Source organism: Pholis gunnellus, assembly GCF_910591455.1.
Source record: "Pholis gunnellus genome assembly, chromosome: 9".
In the NCBI taxonomy this organism is placed as follows: Eukaryota; Metazoa; Chordata; class Actinopteri; order Perciformes; family Pholidae; genus Pholis; species Pholis gunnellus.
In genome coordinates this window covers 9,457,746-9,471,701 of record NC_136535.1, presented here as the reverse complement: position 1 = coordinate 9,471,701, position 13,956 = coordinate 9,457,746, and the positions used below count along the sequence as shown (strand labels likewise).

Genomic DNA, 13,956 nt, shown 5'->3' with positions numbered 1-13,956 from the left:
AGTGCCAAATATCCTAACATTAAAAGCCTGCAGGAGTGTGTGTTGTATTGTGGTGTATACACTTATAGTACACCGTAGCACTGCCGCCACGCTTGGAAAAGGGAGGGTTGAACGGAGGGGTATTTAGCTGATTGCTATCTGCAACCTCATTCTGTGCAAAAATGTATTGAAAGTTTATTTAAAGCTTCAGCAGTCTGTGAATATGTTCCAAAGTTATGGTCATTTAGTGTCAAATTCCCTCCTGAAAGTCAGTGAAGCAATGGTAAATATAGCAGTAGTACAGAATATCCGTTGAGTCTTGGTAAACACACTGAACCTGTTAGTTAGCCAAGCAGAACCCATTCATAAAAGCAACACACTTCATGTGTTGTTTCAATCAGTGAAGTCCTCTGGAGAGATAGGAATCATTTATCTGTATTTACTCAACCCTTACACACACACATTACACACCTTTCCTGTTCACGCTCCACTATTTGATGTCTTAAAAATAGCAAGAAGGATAAGAACGCTGCCAGTGAGGTGCACGTGTGTGGAGGCTTGAAATGCAACAGAATGGGCTGGACAAAATAACAGAAACATCTTAATTTAGTAGCTCTGAGTCAATTTAATGAAGCTCATCTTTTTTGTCGATACTGTCGATGGTCATATTGAGTCTGTAGATTGTGTTGTTGTCAAGCAAATATGCTTGTTGAAGTCTCATTTAGTCTGTGATGGTGAGGGTCTGCTTGTTTTCTGTTTCATTGTTTTGTCTTATGTCGTGATGTTTTAGACTTTAGTTATCCAGTCAATATTCGCTGCCCTTACATTGTTTTGTATCGTATGCTATTTCTATTAATTCATCCATCTCCTGTTGAACACACACAATTTCAGCAGCTCTTTCATCTTGCCAGCTGTGCATTTTTCCGTTCGACTTTTGCTTTTGGTTTTCAAAGTTTTTCACATCCCAGTAGCTGTGATTGTCTGAGGAGCTTGAAGTGTGATTTCCTTCATAATAATGAGAGTTAAGTTTGGAAACCTTCAGTAACTGTAAACATGCCTCTTGACACATAGATGACTCAGATTGCAGTATGCAATGTACTGTTGTCCACAGCTTCCTGTCTTTTCTCCGGAGGTTTATTTACACAGCGCTGACCTTCATCTACAGAATCCAGGGCTGATGTGCAAGATAACTTTTAGTGGTTAAGGAAATAATGTGAATCACAGCTTTTTCTGCAGTTTATATGTATTCATGTTGGGGATAAATGATTTGGGAACAGCTAAAAGAAGTACAAAACTACTGAATTGATGATATTTGAAACAAAGAGACGTTTTATTTTGACTGAGGGTGAAGTCATGAGAGCATTTTGTTTAACTGATTACAATCTCGAAAGGAAAATCTAATTGGTGTGTAAAGGGTTTTAATACACGTGTTGCAAAAGAGTATGCATGGTAAAATGATAAAGAGAGAGATGCAAGGAAGATGAAAGAAAACAGACGCAAGCGTGGTATTTCCAAATACATTTTTACTCAAGTAAATAAAAGCTGATGAGATCTTGGTAAATAGACTTTCCGTAGATATAAAGGCTAAGCTGTTCAGTGAGATCTCCCTGAGATAGTGGTGACCTTGTGTAAGAGAATCGATGTGGAGGCAGTTTTAAAGGAGCTTTTAACTGGGTTTATGTCCCTCATGTGGATGGCAATGCCTCCCTTTCTCCAATGCTATTTAGCAGTTTGAGCCATTGAGTGGTGCTGATGGATCTCTTTTCCAGTCTGGGGCAATAAAAGAGATCCATCAGTAAGCGAGAGGGACTGAGGGACGTTGACTACAATTAGTCCCAACTCGTTTTGCAGTGACAGACTTTAAAGACGATGTGGTTTATATGTGTTTGTGTATATAACCGTGCCCCTCATAGACATTTCCGAGGCTTTGATGGTTCCATCTTTCTGGTTAACGATCTATTTGCAATCTAAACCTGAGCCAACACAGAGAATACTGTTTGACCGAAGACAGACAAGCTTGTAGTTGACACAGAGCTCCTAAAACAGGTGGTCAGCTTGTGCCTTCACATAGGAAACCACCGTGCTTTATTCATAGGTATTGAAATTTCTACTTCAACTTGGATAACCATGAAATAAAAGAGAGGTTATGCAGACCGTGAACTGTAATTTGTGCAACAATGACATAATATCCTGCTGTGTTTTAACAACAGGATGTCAGACGCAGGAAAAGTCATGCATCTGAATCTGTGGAGGAGCTTTCTGCTCTCGCTGTTCTCTGAGCACTTAAATCACAAAAACTACATCTAAGGAAACGGTGGTCAAAGTGCAGAAGACTTAGGATCTTTAGTACCTATATGTTGTTGTGTTTTTGCTTTGGAGGTTTTGTTCCTAATGTATATACGAACATAAACAGAAATATAGATAAATATCAATGGCTTAAATCAACAAAATGACAATATGGCTCCTCTTTTGGCTGTCCCTCCTCTCTTATGTCTTGCATTATTACTGTGCTTTAGTTTCCTCAGCCAGAGAGAGACCTCTTGGTTTTCCCTCAACCTGTGAGATTATGTATGCCTCTGACTAACATTTGCAGCTGTATAAAAACACCAATATTCATGCTGGGGGATGGTAGAGTCCTTGACACATAAACAATGTGAAGGATGGTGCCTGCCTACTATGTGAATCCATCATTGAATAGATTAAACAGAGCGCAGGTAAAGAGGCTGACAGTAAATGCAACACTGTGGAGGTGAAGTCACTGTTGTTTATGAGCCTCTAAACCTCACCTGCGGGGACACGTGTGTTTTCAACATCTCTCCCTGTTCATTGGCCCACTGTGTGGGAGTGTGCTTTCAGCTTATACTTCTGCCAATGTGTGTAATTGTAATGTGAGGCAGTGCAGCAGCCGTAAAAGAGCATGTGTGCTCTGAATGGTGATGATGTGAGGGAGATGGGATGAGGGCTTTGTGCTCTCTGAATGGCAGTGATGAGCCACAATTAAGTCACTGCCATTAACCATCTTATAGGGACAGAAAAAGGGCGGATGAAATCAGAGCTGACGCACCTATGGGAGGCAGAGGACAACAACAACTGGATACGACATGCTAATGTGTGCTAATTACCACTCCACCAATGCAAAACTCACTGCTCACTGCTAACCATATTTATATTTTATTATTATAGTTGTTGTATTATTATGACCTCCATTTAATTTATGTCTTTGTAAAATCCAGTACACTGATGGACACTGTAGCTCACTATGTTGTGTATGCTTGGTGCCAAAGAGAGGAAGTGGTCACTGCATGGCTTTTAACAATATATTATTTTGTTTTTCAAAAAACACAGGTCATAGCCCTCATGTGTGTCGTAGATCTATTTGCCACCATGTGAGCCATACTGTCAAACTAAATACTGTAGATTGTTGTCCGCCTTAAAATTAAACTGATTTGCAAACTGATTAAAATACATTGATTCTGAGAAGGAATGAAACATAACATTTAGTTTATCATGACAAAACAAAACAAATGTAATAATTATGTTTTAGTTTTTTTTACAACTAAATGCATAACCATTAGCCTTTTCTGGATACTCAGACTACAGAGCACGTTATTTAGTGTGGTTGTCACGTGACCTTGACAGCCAATGACAACCGTGTTGTGCAACCGCACAGCGTGTCATCTCTTTACACACCACCGACCAATCATCTGGCTCAAGTCCACCACTATAAGACAGGACACTAAGCCTTCCATTCTTCAAAATAAAAGCGTAAACTTGTGTCATTTTGACCAGAAAAATGACAAGTAGTGAGCAGCTGTGTAGAAAGTGTACGGTATACAAATACGTACAGTTTTAGTAAATACTGGAGAGGACTGAAGTTAAATACAATAATGAAAGTGTGCCTCGCTGAAATAATCACACTTTTTTTGTTCACTTTTGATTTTAGTTTTCTATTAAACAGAGAAACCATCTCCTCCAGGAATCCGCATAGCTTTGCTTTTGGTTTATATTTGTAGTTACTGTGGTCTCCATGTACTTTGATTACAATCTTAGTAAAAAACAATTGGACACTGCAGTCCGTCAGTGCATTTAGTGGCATTCTTCAAGCATGCACATTGTCTTCATTGTATTGTCAATAGGGAGATAGGCCTATGTTCTTCAATCTACTCAATCAATATACTGAATAAACTTAAACGTCTTACATTTGCTTTGCCTTTATTTCATAATATACAAATGTAGGCTCTTGCCATGATTCCATGATTTGGTGCTTTGAGTGAAAATCACACATTTTAAAAGGTCTACACTTTTTCTTGTTACGTGCACACAGAAATATACATTTGTTATGGTAGAGGGTAAAGTCTGCCTCCAACATATTGGGTCAGCACTCAATATTTAGGCTACTTGGTCATCAATTGTCTCAGACGACTCTCTCGCCAATGAGGCTTTAATTTTGAAATATCATCATCGGAAGTCTTCCTTTCATTGCTTTCTACCTTGACAGGTGTGGCGCTCAACATGATATGGATTTGATAGCGTCCGGTGGGGGGGGGGGGGGGGCACGGTACGCTGCTGGCGGCGGCTACACACACTTCACACCGCTCACGTTATCCGTCCCTCACGATGTCGTTGACAATGTGCTCGGTGCCACCGCTTCGAGCGCGTGCCTCTGATCCTCATGGCAGATCGATCCTTTAGACCGGAGAGGGGCATTTACCTCCAGCGACCCGAGTAAAGAGGCGGATACTTGCACGGCGGTTCAGGCTACACGTTGTACGGTAAGAGGCTTTGCATTCTTGGTGGATCCGAAGGATGCAGCAGAGGATGTGCAAATATATACACCATTGTTGCATTAATTGCAGGATGGGAGTTGCATTTTGGTTGGTTAATGTTTAAAATCTGACCTTGGCTATATATATATATATTGAAATTTTTTTAAATCTAGATTTGAATCAAGCAATTTAAACAACTTTAATGGGACATAAAGTAGTACGCTAGTCTGATATCCATTCTTAAATTGAAATACATTTGGCTATAATTTGGAAAACCTTATACAATTGACATAAAAAAAAAATGATTTAGATTGAATTAAGTTGCACTTTATCTGTCCAATGACTGTGCTCTCTATAGCCTATGAATACCTTAACTCAATATGTTCTGCATGTTATACATTGCAGTGTGAGAACAATATGTGCTTCCAGCAGTGAATGGGAGTCTAAGTTTAGCAGACTACCTCTCCCCACATGTTGAGTCATTAACTGCTGGCACACTTGATGGGTAAACCTGTTCTCTGTGGTTCCTCTTCATGCTGCGGTTGGTGTCCGCTGGCAGCATGACTGTGCAGCCCTGTCTGCTCATAATAACACCACTAATCTCATCAAAGTACTGCTGAGGTCTGACCTGAGGGCTCAGTTCTCCAGGAAACATTTTGTCTAAAGTTAGATGTGTGCAGAACTGTGCAACTTTAAAGGCTATAGCCCGCTGCTCATATTGTGAGCTGTATGTGTTGTGACAAAAATATATTCATATATATTTCTTATTTGTGGAGATTCATCAGGGATGCTAAATTAAAAAAAAGCAAAGGCTAAAAGTCTTTGCTGATTTGATCTCCATCCAGTGAATGTCCTCTACCTCGGACAAATCTGTGTGCCAGACGTTACCTCTGTCCCCTTGATTTAATTTGAGTTCCCATTGTCAGTCAGAGGCAGTGCTCTGAGCCTCCCCAGCTGCCAGTTACATAATCTCAGTCGAGGACTGTCACATTTCACTGAGCAGATGGGGGACGGGACGGGGGGGGGCTGACTATACTGAAGGAGGCCAGGTTTACAACGTTACATAAGAAATGTTTTCCTTCCACTTGGCTGGGAGGATGCAGAGGATGGTGGTCCAGAAATAGGTCTGAGTGAAGGAAAGGGGGATGCTGCACACCCTGTATTTACCAACGGAGGCGTACGCAATCAAGCCTGGTAATGCACTGTGAGGGTACGGGTCTGGCTGTTTATAGAGAGAAATATTATTTTCATGTAGCACAGGCTGGCCTGTGTTACTTATATCCTGCCGTTCATGTTGCCATTTTCATTGTGTACAACGGTGCACACAAGGGGTACATTCAAGGACGTATATCAGTCTAATATCTTTTAAGAGAGGTTTGTGTGTGTGTGTGTGTGTGTGGAGGGGGGGGGGATAAATGTAATGTCTAATAGCTAATAGCTTTCCTGCTGGGTAACCTCATCAGCAAAGTGCACTGTGGCAGTACATGGTTCACTGGGTTGCATCTGTTTTAGATTTGATGTTTTGAATATCTTAACAGGCAGACATGCTTAAAACGGAGGTAGATGTCGACTGGAAGGACATTCTACATTTCTACATTTGCTGCTCTCTAATAGAACACTGAAAGCAGATGTTCACACTGTGGATGAAGCTGGATGTGGATGGAGGATGAAGTGGATCGCTATTCAATATTTACATATTTTCAGCGCTTATTGATTTTGCAACACACGGCGGCTGTATGATGGCAGTGATAAACGATGCATGCTGGTGTGGGTTGGCATTGACAACTTCCATCCGTCACATGTGATTCAAAATGACAAATGATCTGTTTATCACATAGAGCAGAAAACCTCCAGGCTAAGAAAGCAGCAAATGCATGTTCTTTGTGCATTGGTTTTGCACTGAGATTTAGTGATGACGTGTTGCTTAATATCAGTGTTTGTACCAATCAGATGTTGACTGTAGACACAGACAGAGGGCTTACTTCTCCTCTGGTCTTATTCAATTGTTAGAAAGACAACTTTTTAGCTACTACCACATATAAAAAGGGTATTTTCCTCATCAATTGCAGACTTAATGAACTTCTTCAGGAGCTAAGTTGGAGCTATGCGGTCTACAAAAGAGAATAAAAGCAAGATATTTCTAGCAGCCCACATTTTGAAGTCTTAGTGATTCAACATTTGTGAAGAGGAAACAAATCACTGTGACCTATCTGAACCGACTAATGCCGTGCTGCAAAGCATGTGATGAAGTTTTTCGGTAAAAAGCTCTGAAAATTGCTTAGTGTAAATGAGAAGCCTGCATGTTGAGATTTCTTTTTCCTAAAACAACAATGTCATTCTTTGGATAATAACGTAGGAAAAACTCTTTGTGCGATATTGTGCTTGAGGGAGCCGCAGCAGCACTGCAGGAGCAGTTTATTAGCTGCTGCTAATAAACTGAGAAGACTGCAGTGGGAAATGTAAAAACCAGACATAATACAAACAACAATTCCATGATCCCCAAATCACTGAACGTTTAACAGTAAAATCCTCATTAACATGATTTTACAGATGTCGTGGATAATTTTCAAACCATATTAACTCGCTTTTGGCTCGACTACATAATCTTTTCTCACAAATTATAAGAGTTAAAAAAAACAACTGTGAAATGACCATGAAAATGTTGTATGAAATGAAAAAAACAAATTTTTTATTTGACAAACAGCAATAACCTCAACAAAAGCTGTAACACAGTTTAGTTCTATTCAGTTATGCAATGCTGTCAGATGATGGAAAATAATTTCTGATTTATGAGTTGACCTTTTGTTTCTGCATTACGGCAAAAACAATTTGCCACGGCTGCTGTGGAAATGGAGCTGCTGATTGCTCTGTGAGATGGGGACTGCCGCCTCGCTGTTACCTCGTTAGTTCATTTATGATGCCCCCGCTCTGTTTTTTTTTTCCTTCAAAGTTGCAGACGATTGATGACAGATTAAACACGACTTTGTATTCATAGTGCTAAAGTATCAGTCTGCCCTTCAGGAGGACTGCGGGCTGGATGTGCAAAGAGAAGATCATGACCGCAGCGCGTACTTAAAGTACAAAGCGGAGGGTTTGGTGTTGAATTACCGCCACTGCTCGCTTGAGTGTGTCTCTCCTGATTACGGTTTCCTCTGGTCTGTTCTCTTCAGGGGGTCCACATTGCTATATTTTATTCTCCTATAGGAATAGAGTGAATGTTTGATGGATGATTCGTTTGGAAACATCTGGTGTTTTGTCCCTGCAGGCATGATACTGTGAGGCCGCTGCATGAGGCAGCCTGGACGGGCATGATGGAGGAGGCTGCCAGTCAGCTGGAGAGGGACCATGTGCACAGTGTCTATGACAAGATTGCTCCATATTTCAACGACAGCCGCTATAAAGCCTGGCCGAAGGTCCGACAGTTCCTGCTGGACCTGCAGCCGGGGAGCATCGTGGCTGACATTGGTGGGTGTCCCCTCCAGCAGTGATGTAATCTTGGCCATCCCGTGACGCTTGATCATTAATACATTGTTTGTGCTTTATTTTTATGGAAACACAAAGTCATTTGTTGCAGCTGACTGTCGTGTCATTGGCAGGTTGTGGCAATGGCAAGTATCTCCACATCAACAAGGAGGTGTTCAAGCTGGGGTGTGATGTTTGTCACCCCTTGGTGGACTTTGCCTGGAGCCAAGGACACGAGGTCCAGATGTGCGACGGGCTGCATTTGCCTTACAGAGACGGCTGCTTCGACGCTGTGCTCTCCATTGCAGGTAATGGACAAACACACACACACACACACACACACACAGTTGAAAGGAGGTTTTGATGTTGTTGATTCCTTCCATTCGGTAACGAATCGCCCCCTTCGTATGCATGAGGTGACACTGCTGTAGCTGCCATTTGCCTCAAATTCAATGAACTCATAACAATGATAAGCATCAGTTTACCACAGGCTTCTGTTGCCTAGCCAACGGTGTGAAGTAATTAATGTGTCGTCCAACAAAAGAGTGCAATTAGGAGCGAAGACGTCAGCAGACGCCCACATTATTCATTTGTGTTGTGCGCCACTCGCAGTGTACGTCATGTGTTTTGTCGACTGCAATGTGCTGAATGTGACTTCATAATGAATTAAATGCCGACTCATCATCCTACTTAATTCTGACAAATTAGTGCTTTTCCATTTTTTTTTTTTTACAGTCATCCATCATTTGTCCACCAAAGAACGTCGTATTCGAGCAATAAAGGAGATGGCCCGCACCCTGCGAGTGGGTGGACGCATCATGATCTACGTGTGGGCCATGGAGCAGAAACGTCGCAAGTTTGAGAAACAGGACATCTTCGTTCCCTGGAACCCCAACCCTCACTCGCCCTCCGATTTCCCCAGGGAGCACGCCAAACCCAGAAGGAGGGCCACAGCTCAGAGTGTGAGCGAAGCCATAGACAACACCGACAAGCACAGGAAGGTTAGAAGCACATCCTCCGTGGCGGACGAGGAAGATCTGGCCAGCGCCGCGCCCCAGCAGAGCACACAGAGACTGTGGTTCTTCTCCAGGTCCCTGGATTCTGTGTTTGACTTTGGAAGCCTAGCCATCTCCCGGTCGTTCTCCAGAGACCTGATCACTTTATCTTCACCCACGGGAGAAAACGAGGGGAACAAGGCCAGCCGGCGCGGGAGAGGGCGAGGCCTCATCAAACAGGTGTCCAGCTTCTTCTCCCCGTCGCCTGTGATCGGATCAGAGGAGGACGTCTTTGACCCCGTCACAGACCTGCACAAGGGACCAAATGATCCTGGAGGCAACAACAACAACAACGGCACACAGAGCCAGAGTGTCTCAGTGTCTTTAGCCCGGGAGTGTGGCTCCCTGGCCCTGCCGGATCTGGTCCCTTTCCAGAAGGAGCACCTGAAGCAGTCTGGAGATGAAAGAGGAGGAGGGCTGCGGGGAAAAGAGCAGCAGGAAAGCACAAGGAGTCCTCAGGGGAGCGAGGGGCAGGTGGAGGGCTCCTGCCTGAGGTACTATCACGTCTTCAGGGAGGGAGAACTAGCGGAGCTGATCGAGAATCATGTCGAAGAGCTTCATGTCAAACACACCTACTTTGATCACGCCAACTGGTGTGTGGTGGCAGAGAAAGTTCGGTTATGGAAAATATGATTTTAACTTGTTTTGATCAACTCTGCCTCAAGTTTTAGCACTGAATCACACGTTTGATGATTATGCCATTCTTGTGACTGAAAAGTGAATATACAGATGTAGCCATTGTTGAAAGTACACTAAACTACTCCTTTGCTGCAATTCTCTACTTAACTGTTAGTGTAACTTAATAGTTTCCGGTAGTACTAGAGCCAGCTGTGTGACAGACCTTTTAATATCGAGCATTAAATATCATTGTAGATGGTATGGTAATAGTTTTGCAGCAGCAGTAGAGGTAGGAGGTGTTCAACGATGGCCGTCACTGTACACTATACCACATTTTTTAGGTATTTATTCTATGTCGATACATGAAACCAACGAGCAGTATCCACACGTCCGGTGTGTGTGTTCCCTTTTAGTTTCCGGAATTAGTTTTTATTACGACAGCGAGCTCCAGCGCCGCTAATGATTTGAACTCTTTTTTTTAAAAGAGCATTTCTCTCTTTGGACTTTTAATATTAGCCAAAGAGGAATTTGTGGGAATACAGTTCACTCTTCCACCTGCTCTTAAATGTTTTAATGCGTTGATTACAGTGTAAAATTTGTACTTGATTCATTGTTTTACATGTTCCTTGACTCTTGAATATGAGCTGAAGTATCTGTCATGGACTGCTTGGGGGGGGGGAACTCCTTAAGCTGCTCTTGTGTAACATCTCATAACACTATCATAAGAAGAGCTGCAGATTATCTTCCAAAGCATTTGTGCATCTGCATTTTATCCTGCAAGCGTTTCTAAGAACGTGCTGCCAGTGTGTGTGTGTGTGTGTGCTTGATGTTTGTAATAGTCGTATACAGTCTCGTGTTGAAGTAACAAATACACTGCCTCATATACTGTGAATAAACATTGCACTGTACCACAAATATGTCGCTGCTTGATGTCGGTGAATGACATAAAAACATGGTCAAATCTGAAACCTATGTGCCAAGGACGGTGCGTATCCTTATCAGTGCAGTCTGTGTGGACCAACTGTGTTTGTTCTGAAGTGACACTGGTAACTTAATGTGACCTGATGTAAATACTTTTGAGTTTGGTTTTCCTTAATAAATATTTTTGTTCATGAGTGTTGTTGTGCTGCATTTACTGTCATGAATGATACCTGGAATAACTTGGAAGAGTCTCAATTTGTGTTTAATAGTTTAATAGTTACACAGACAGTTACTACCATAGAAGTACTGATACAGTATCTTGATGAGGTAAACGGCAAGTTAAATCACTCGTCAGCCAAAACATACCACGTACTGTGATGGAGAGTCCCTTGCGGGATCATGACAAGTGACTTCCCAAATTAAAATATCCTGAGTAGAGCTCAGATACTCTGAGCAGACGGTAGAATCAGTTAGGAATGAATCGTCTCCATGTACAGAATAGTATATATACAGTACATAAAACAAGTATTGATTCATATAATGTAGAATTACCAGGTTTTTAAATTCCAAAATATAAATATTGGCTCCTGAAGATGAAGTACCGGTTTGGGTCTGAGGCTCCTCTTCATTTAGGGCATAAAGGTTTCACATTCCACACTCCCTCCACACCTGAAATATGAAGAGCATTAATACAAAATCCACTCCTGTTCACTGAAACAGCTGACATGTTGTAGACCGTTAAAGTAAAAAGCCTCGTCCAACATCTGGTTCTTCCCGTGTACCGTACCTGAGTTGCTGCTCTGTGAACGATGGAGTGTCTGGCGGCCAGTTTGTCGATGTCTCTCGAGTATCCTCCTCCGATAACGGCAGCGAGAGGAACACCTCTGCTCACCACGGTCTTCATCACGTACAGATCTCTCCGATACAGCCCTAGGAGATACGCACAGTCATTCAAAAGAGTCTTAGCAATGACTTGTAGGTGGAGACAACTCGGGTGTCAAAGCTATCAAGTCACCTTGGTCAGTCAGACGGAGCCGCCCGAGTTCATCCTCACAATGAGGGTCGACGCCTGCGTCGTACAGGACCAGGTCCGGGCGGAAGGTGTCCAGCAGCCGGGGGAGGTGGGCCTCCACTGGAGAGAACATCAGACACGCAAGTAAGTTCATGAAAACACACTCTTCATTTAGCTCGTTCATTTTAAGCCTCTTTTTAAAGCAGCTAAGAGAAAAAAGACACAGCAACACCATCTGGATCGTAACTTTCAACACGTATTATTATGATTATTATGGCCTGTGTGAACTTGCCTGTGGCGAGGTACTCCTCGTCTTCCAGCCCAACCTCCACGCTGACATCGAGGTCACTCTGTTGTTTACGGAGGGGGAAGTTTTTCCCACAGTGCACAGAAAATGTAAACACACACGGCTCCTCTTTAAAAATGAAAGCAGTGCCGTCGCCCTGTTGGATGCAAGAGATGAAAGCTTTACCGCTGGCGTAAAGCTGAGCTGCTCGTCGGGAGCGATGAAAGACATAATGGCAGGACATTCAAAGACAGCACAGACAAGTTAACGCTACCTGATGCACATCTAGATCCACAATCAGAACCTTCCTTTTGGGCGAGGAGCTGCCCATCAGGTATTTGGCTGCAACCGCCAAGTCATTGAGGAGACAAAACCCTGAACCGTAGCTTGGAAACGCATGATGGGTTCCTCCTGCTGTGCTGCAGGCCAGGCCCCTCTGCAGAGCTACTTCAGCAGCTAGAACAGTCCCACCTGTCAACAGCAGAGAAGGTGACATTGTGATGTGTGATCTTTCCGAGGCCATTCAGCTGCTAGATCGCCTTGAGAGGTGTTCTTCTCACCCGTTTCATATCGACAGCGTCTCACAATGCCTTCGCTCCAGGGGAAACCGGTCCTCCTTTGCTCTTGCTCATTTATTTTCCCACTTATGAAGTTGTTAATGTATTCCTCAGTGTGCACACAGCTCAGTAAATCTTTAGAGGCAATTTCAGGGACCCACACCTACTGCGAAGAAGGAAATTGTCATTAGCGGGAACATGTGAGAAAAATAAGTGCTGTCAATGGAAACAATGATTTTTACTCATCAATCAATCGGTATATTTTTTATTGCTATTAAAAAAAAAAATTGTACAAGCACCCAGGGTAACATCTTTAAATGTGTTAAAATGATTTTAATATCAGTTGACTAATCGATTGTATTTGGTGACATTTCAGCACTAAATACTACTGTTTAGAATCACGACATGAATGAGTCGCTCACCTGCTTCTCTGTAATGACTTGATCTTTGATTAAATGGCGCAGAACCCGGGGGAACTTGCCCATGGGAAACCTGTGGTTGGGTGGGAGGTCACACACATACTTGCTGTGATGAACTATCGGAAGTGCGCTGGATTCATGTCTGACCTGCAAGGTGAGGAGTCCCACTGCAAGGTCAGTGTGAAGGCAAGTCACTGCGTTTATAGTATGCTCAATGAATATGAAGTTCTTACTGGCTCAGTGTGGAGACATCTGCACGCGGTCAAAGACGCACCGACCAGCCGTCCGACTTTAAAGCGAGGTCTTCTAGAAAATATGAGTGTAATGTGGGTCATGTCTCTCACTGAAAGACTGACTAGCACTCTGCAGGGAAATGTGAAATGTGCTGCAGGTAGATGTTATGAAACGGGACAGTAACCGTGCTGAAGGCGTGCTGTTTTGTCGGCGGATGTTTCACTGTGTTTGTCCTCTCTACCGCCATCTGCTGGGGTGGAGTGGAAACAACAGGAGACGTGTGCGGGGGTTCCACGGTGGATCATCACCATCTAACGACGCGGAGTGAATACTGCAGATGTACAACATGATGGTGAGAAGTGAAAGTGGAAAAATCAGTCAGACTCAGATATTACATGCTTTCATCTCTCTAGGAATGCAAGGCAACTTTATTTCATACATCAGGGCAATTTAATGTGGTTTACAGGGTAATAAAATACAACACAAGTGAGTGTAACAGTACATGTAACAGTACATGGTCAGAGTTGGTGCATGCTTTTTAGTCCTAGATGTCCAAAGGGTTCTAGGGGGTTCATATGTATATCACAAGCATATCAGAGATGTATCGTTGGGCCCTGAGCCACAGAGTGATTTGTAGACAAGCAGCA

General features: G+C 42.9%; 2 protein-coding genes across 3 annotated transcripts; one reads left to right on the top strand and one right to left on the bottom strand.

Annotated features, from left to right (window-relative positions):
- Nucleotides 1-4,601: 4,601 nt before the first annotated feature.
- trmt9b (tRNA methyltransferase 9B) lies at nucleotides 4,602-10,841 on the top strand. Its single transcript, XM_079165887.1, has 4 exons — nucleotides 4,602-4,751; nucleotides 8,011-8,210; nucleotides 8,342-8,515; nucleotides 8,943-10,841. Exons 2-4 carry the CDS (start codon nucleotides 8,054-8,056, stop codon nucleotides 9,893-9,895), a joined length of 1,284 nt encoding a protein of 427 aa, XP_079022013.1. The 5' UTR covers nucleotides 4,602-4,751; nucleotides 8,011-8,053; the 3' UTR covers nucleotides 9,896-10,841.
- A 291-nt stretch (nucleotides 10,842-11,132) lies between these two features.
- On the bottom strand, nucleotides 11,133-13,434 carry hdac12 (histone deacetylase 12; the record flags this gene model as incomplete). 2 transcript variants are annotated; one of them, XM_079166654.1, is made up of 8 exons in its annotated part: nucleotides 11,133-11,470; nucleotides 11,589-11,731; nucleotides 11,817-11,933; nucleotides 12,106-12,256; nucleotides 12,374-12,570; nucleotides 12,660-12,819; nucleotides 13,079-13,148; nucleotides 13,309-13,434. In XM_079166654.1, 7 exons carry the CDS (start codon nucleotides 13,139-13,141, stop codon nucleotides 11,447-11,449), a joined length of 855 nt encoding a protein of 284 aa, XP_079022780.1. In that variant the 3' UTR covers nucleotides 11,133-11,446. The 2 variants fall into 2 exon arrangements, with proteins under 2 accessions (XP_079022780.1, XP_079022779.1); XM_079166653.1 differs by having other exon boundaries at nucleotides 13,079-13,222; nucleotides 13,309-13,410.
- Between the last annotated feature and the right edge of the window lie 522 nt (nucleotides 13,435-13,956).

Bases quoted from the DNA above. Each gene is read 5' to 3' on its own strand.
- trmt9b (XM_079165887.1), top strand. From the start codon at position 8,054: ATGATGGAGGAGGCTGCCAGTCAGCTGGAGAGGGACCATGTGCACAGT. The intron at 8,211-8,341 runs GTGGGTGTCCCC...TGTCATTGGCAG, and splicing joins GAGCATCGTGGCTGACATTG to GTTGTGGCAATGGCAAGTAT. The intron at 8,516-8,942 runs GTAATGGACAAA...TTTTTTTTACAG, and splicing joins CGCTGTGCTCTCCATTGCAG to TCATCCATCATTTGTCCACC.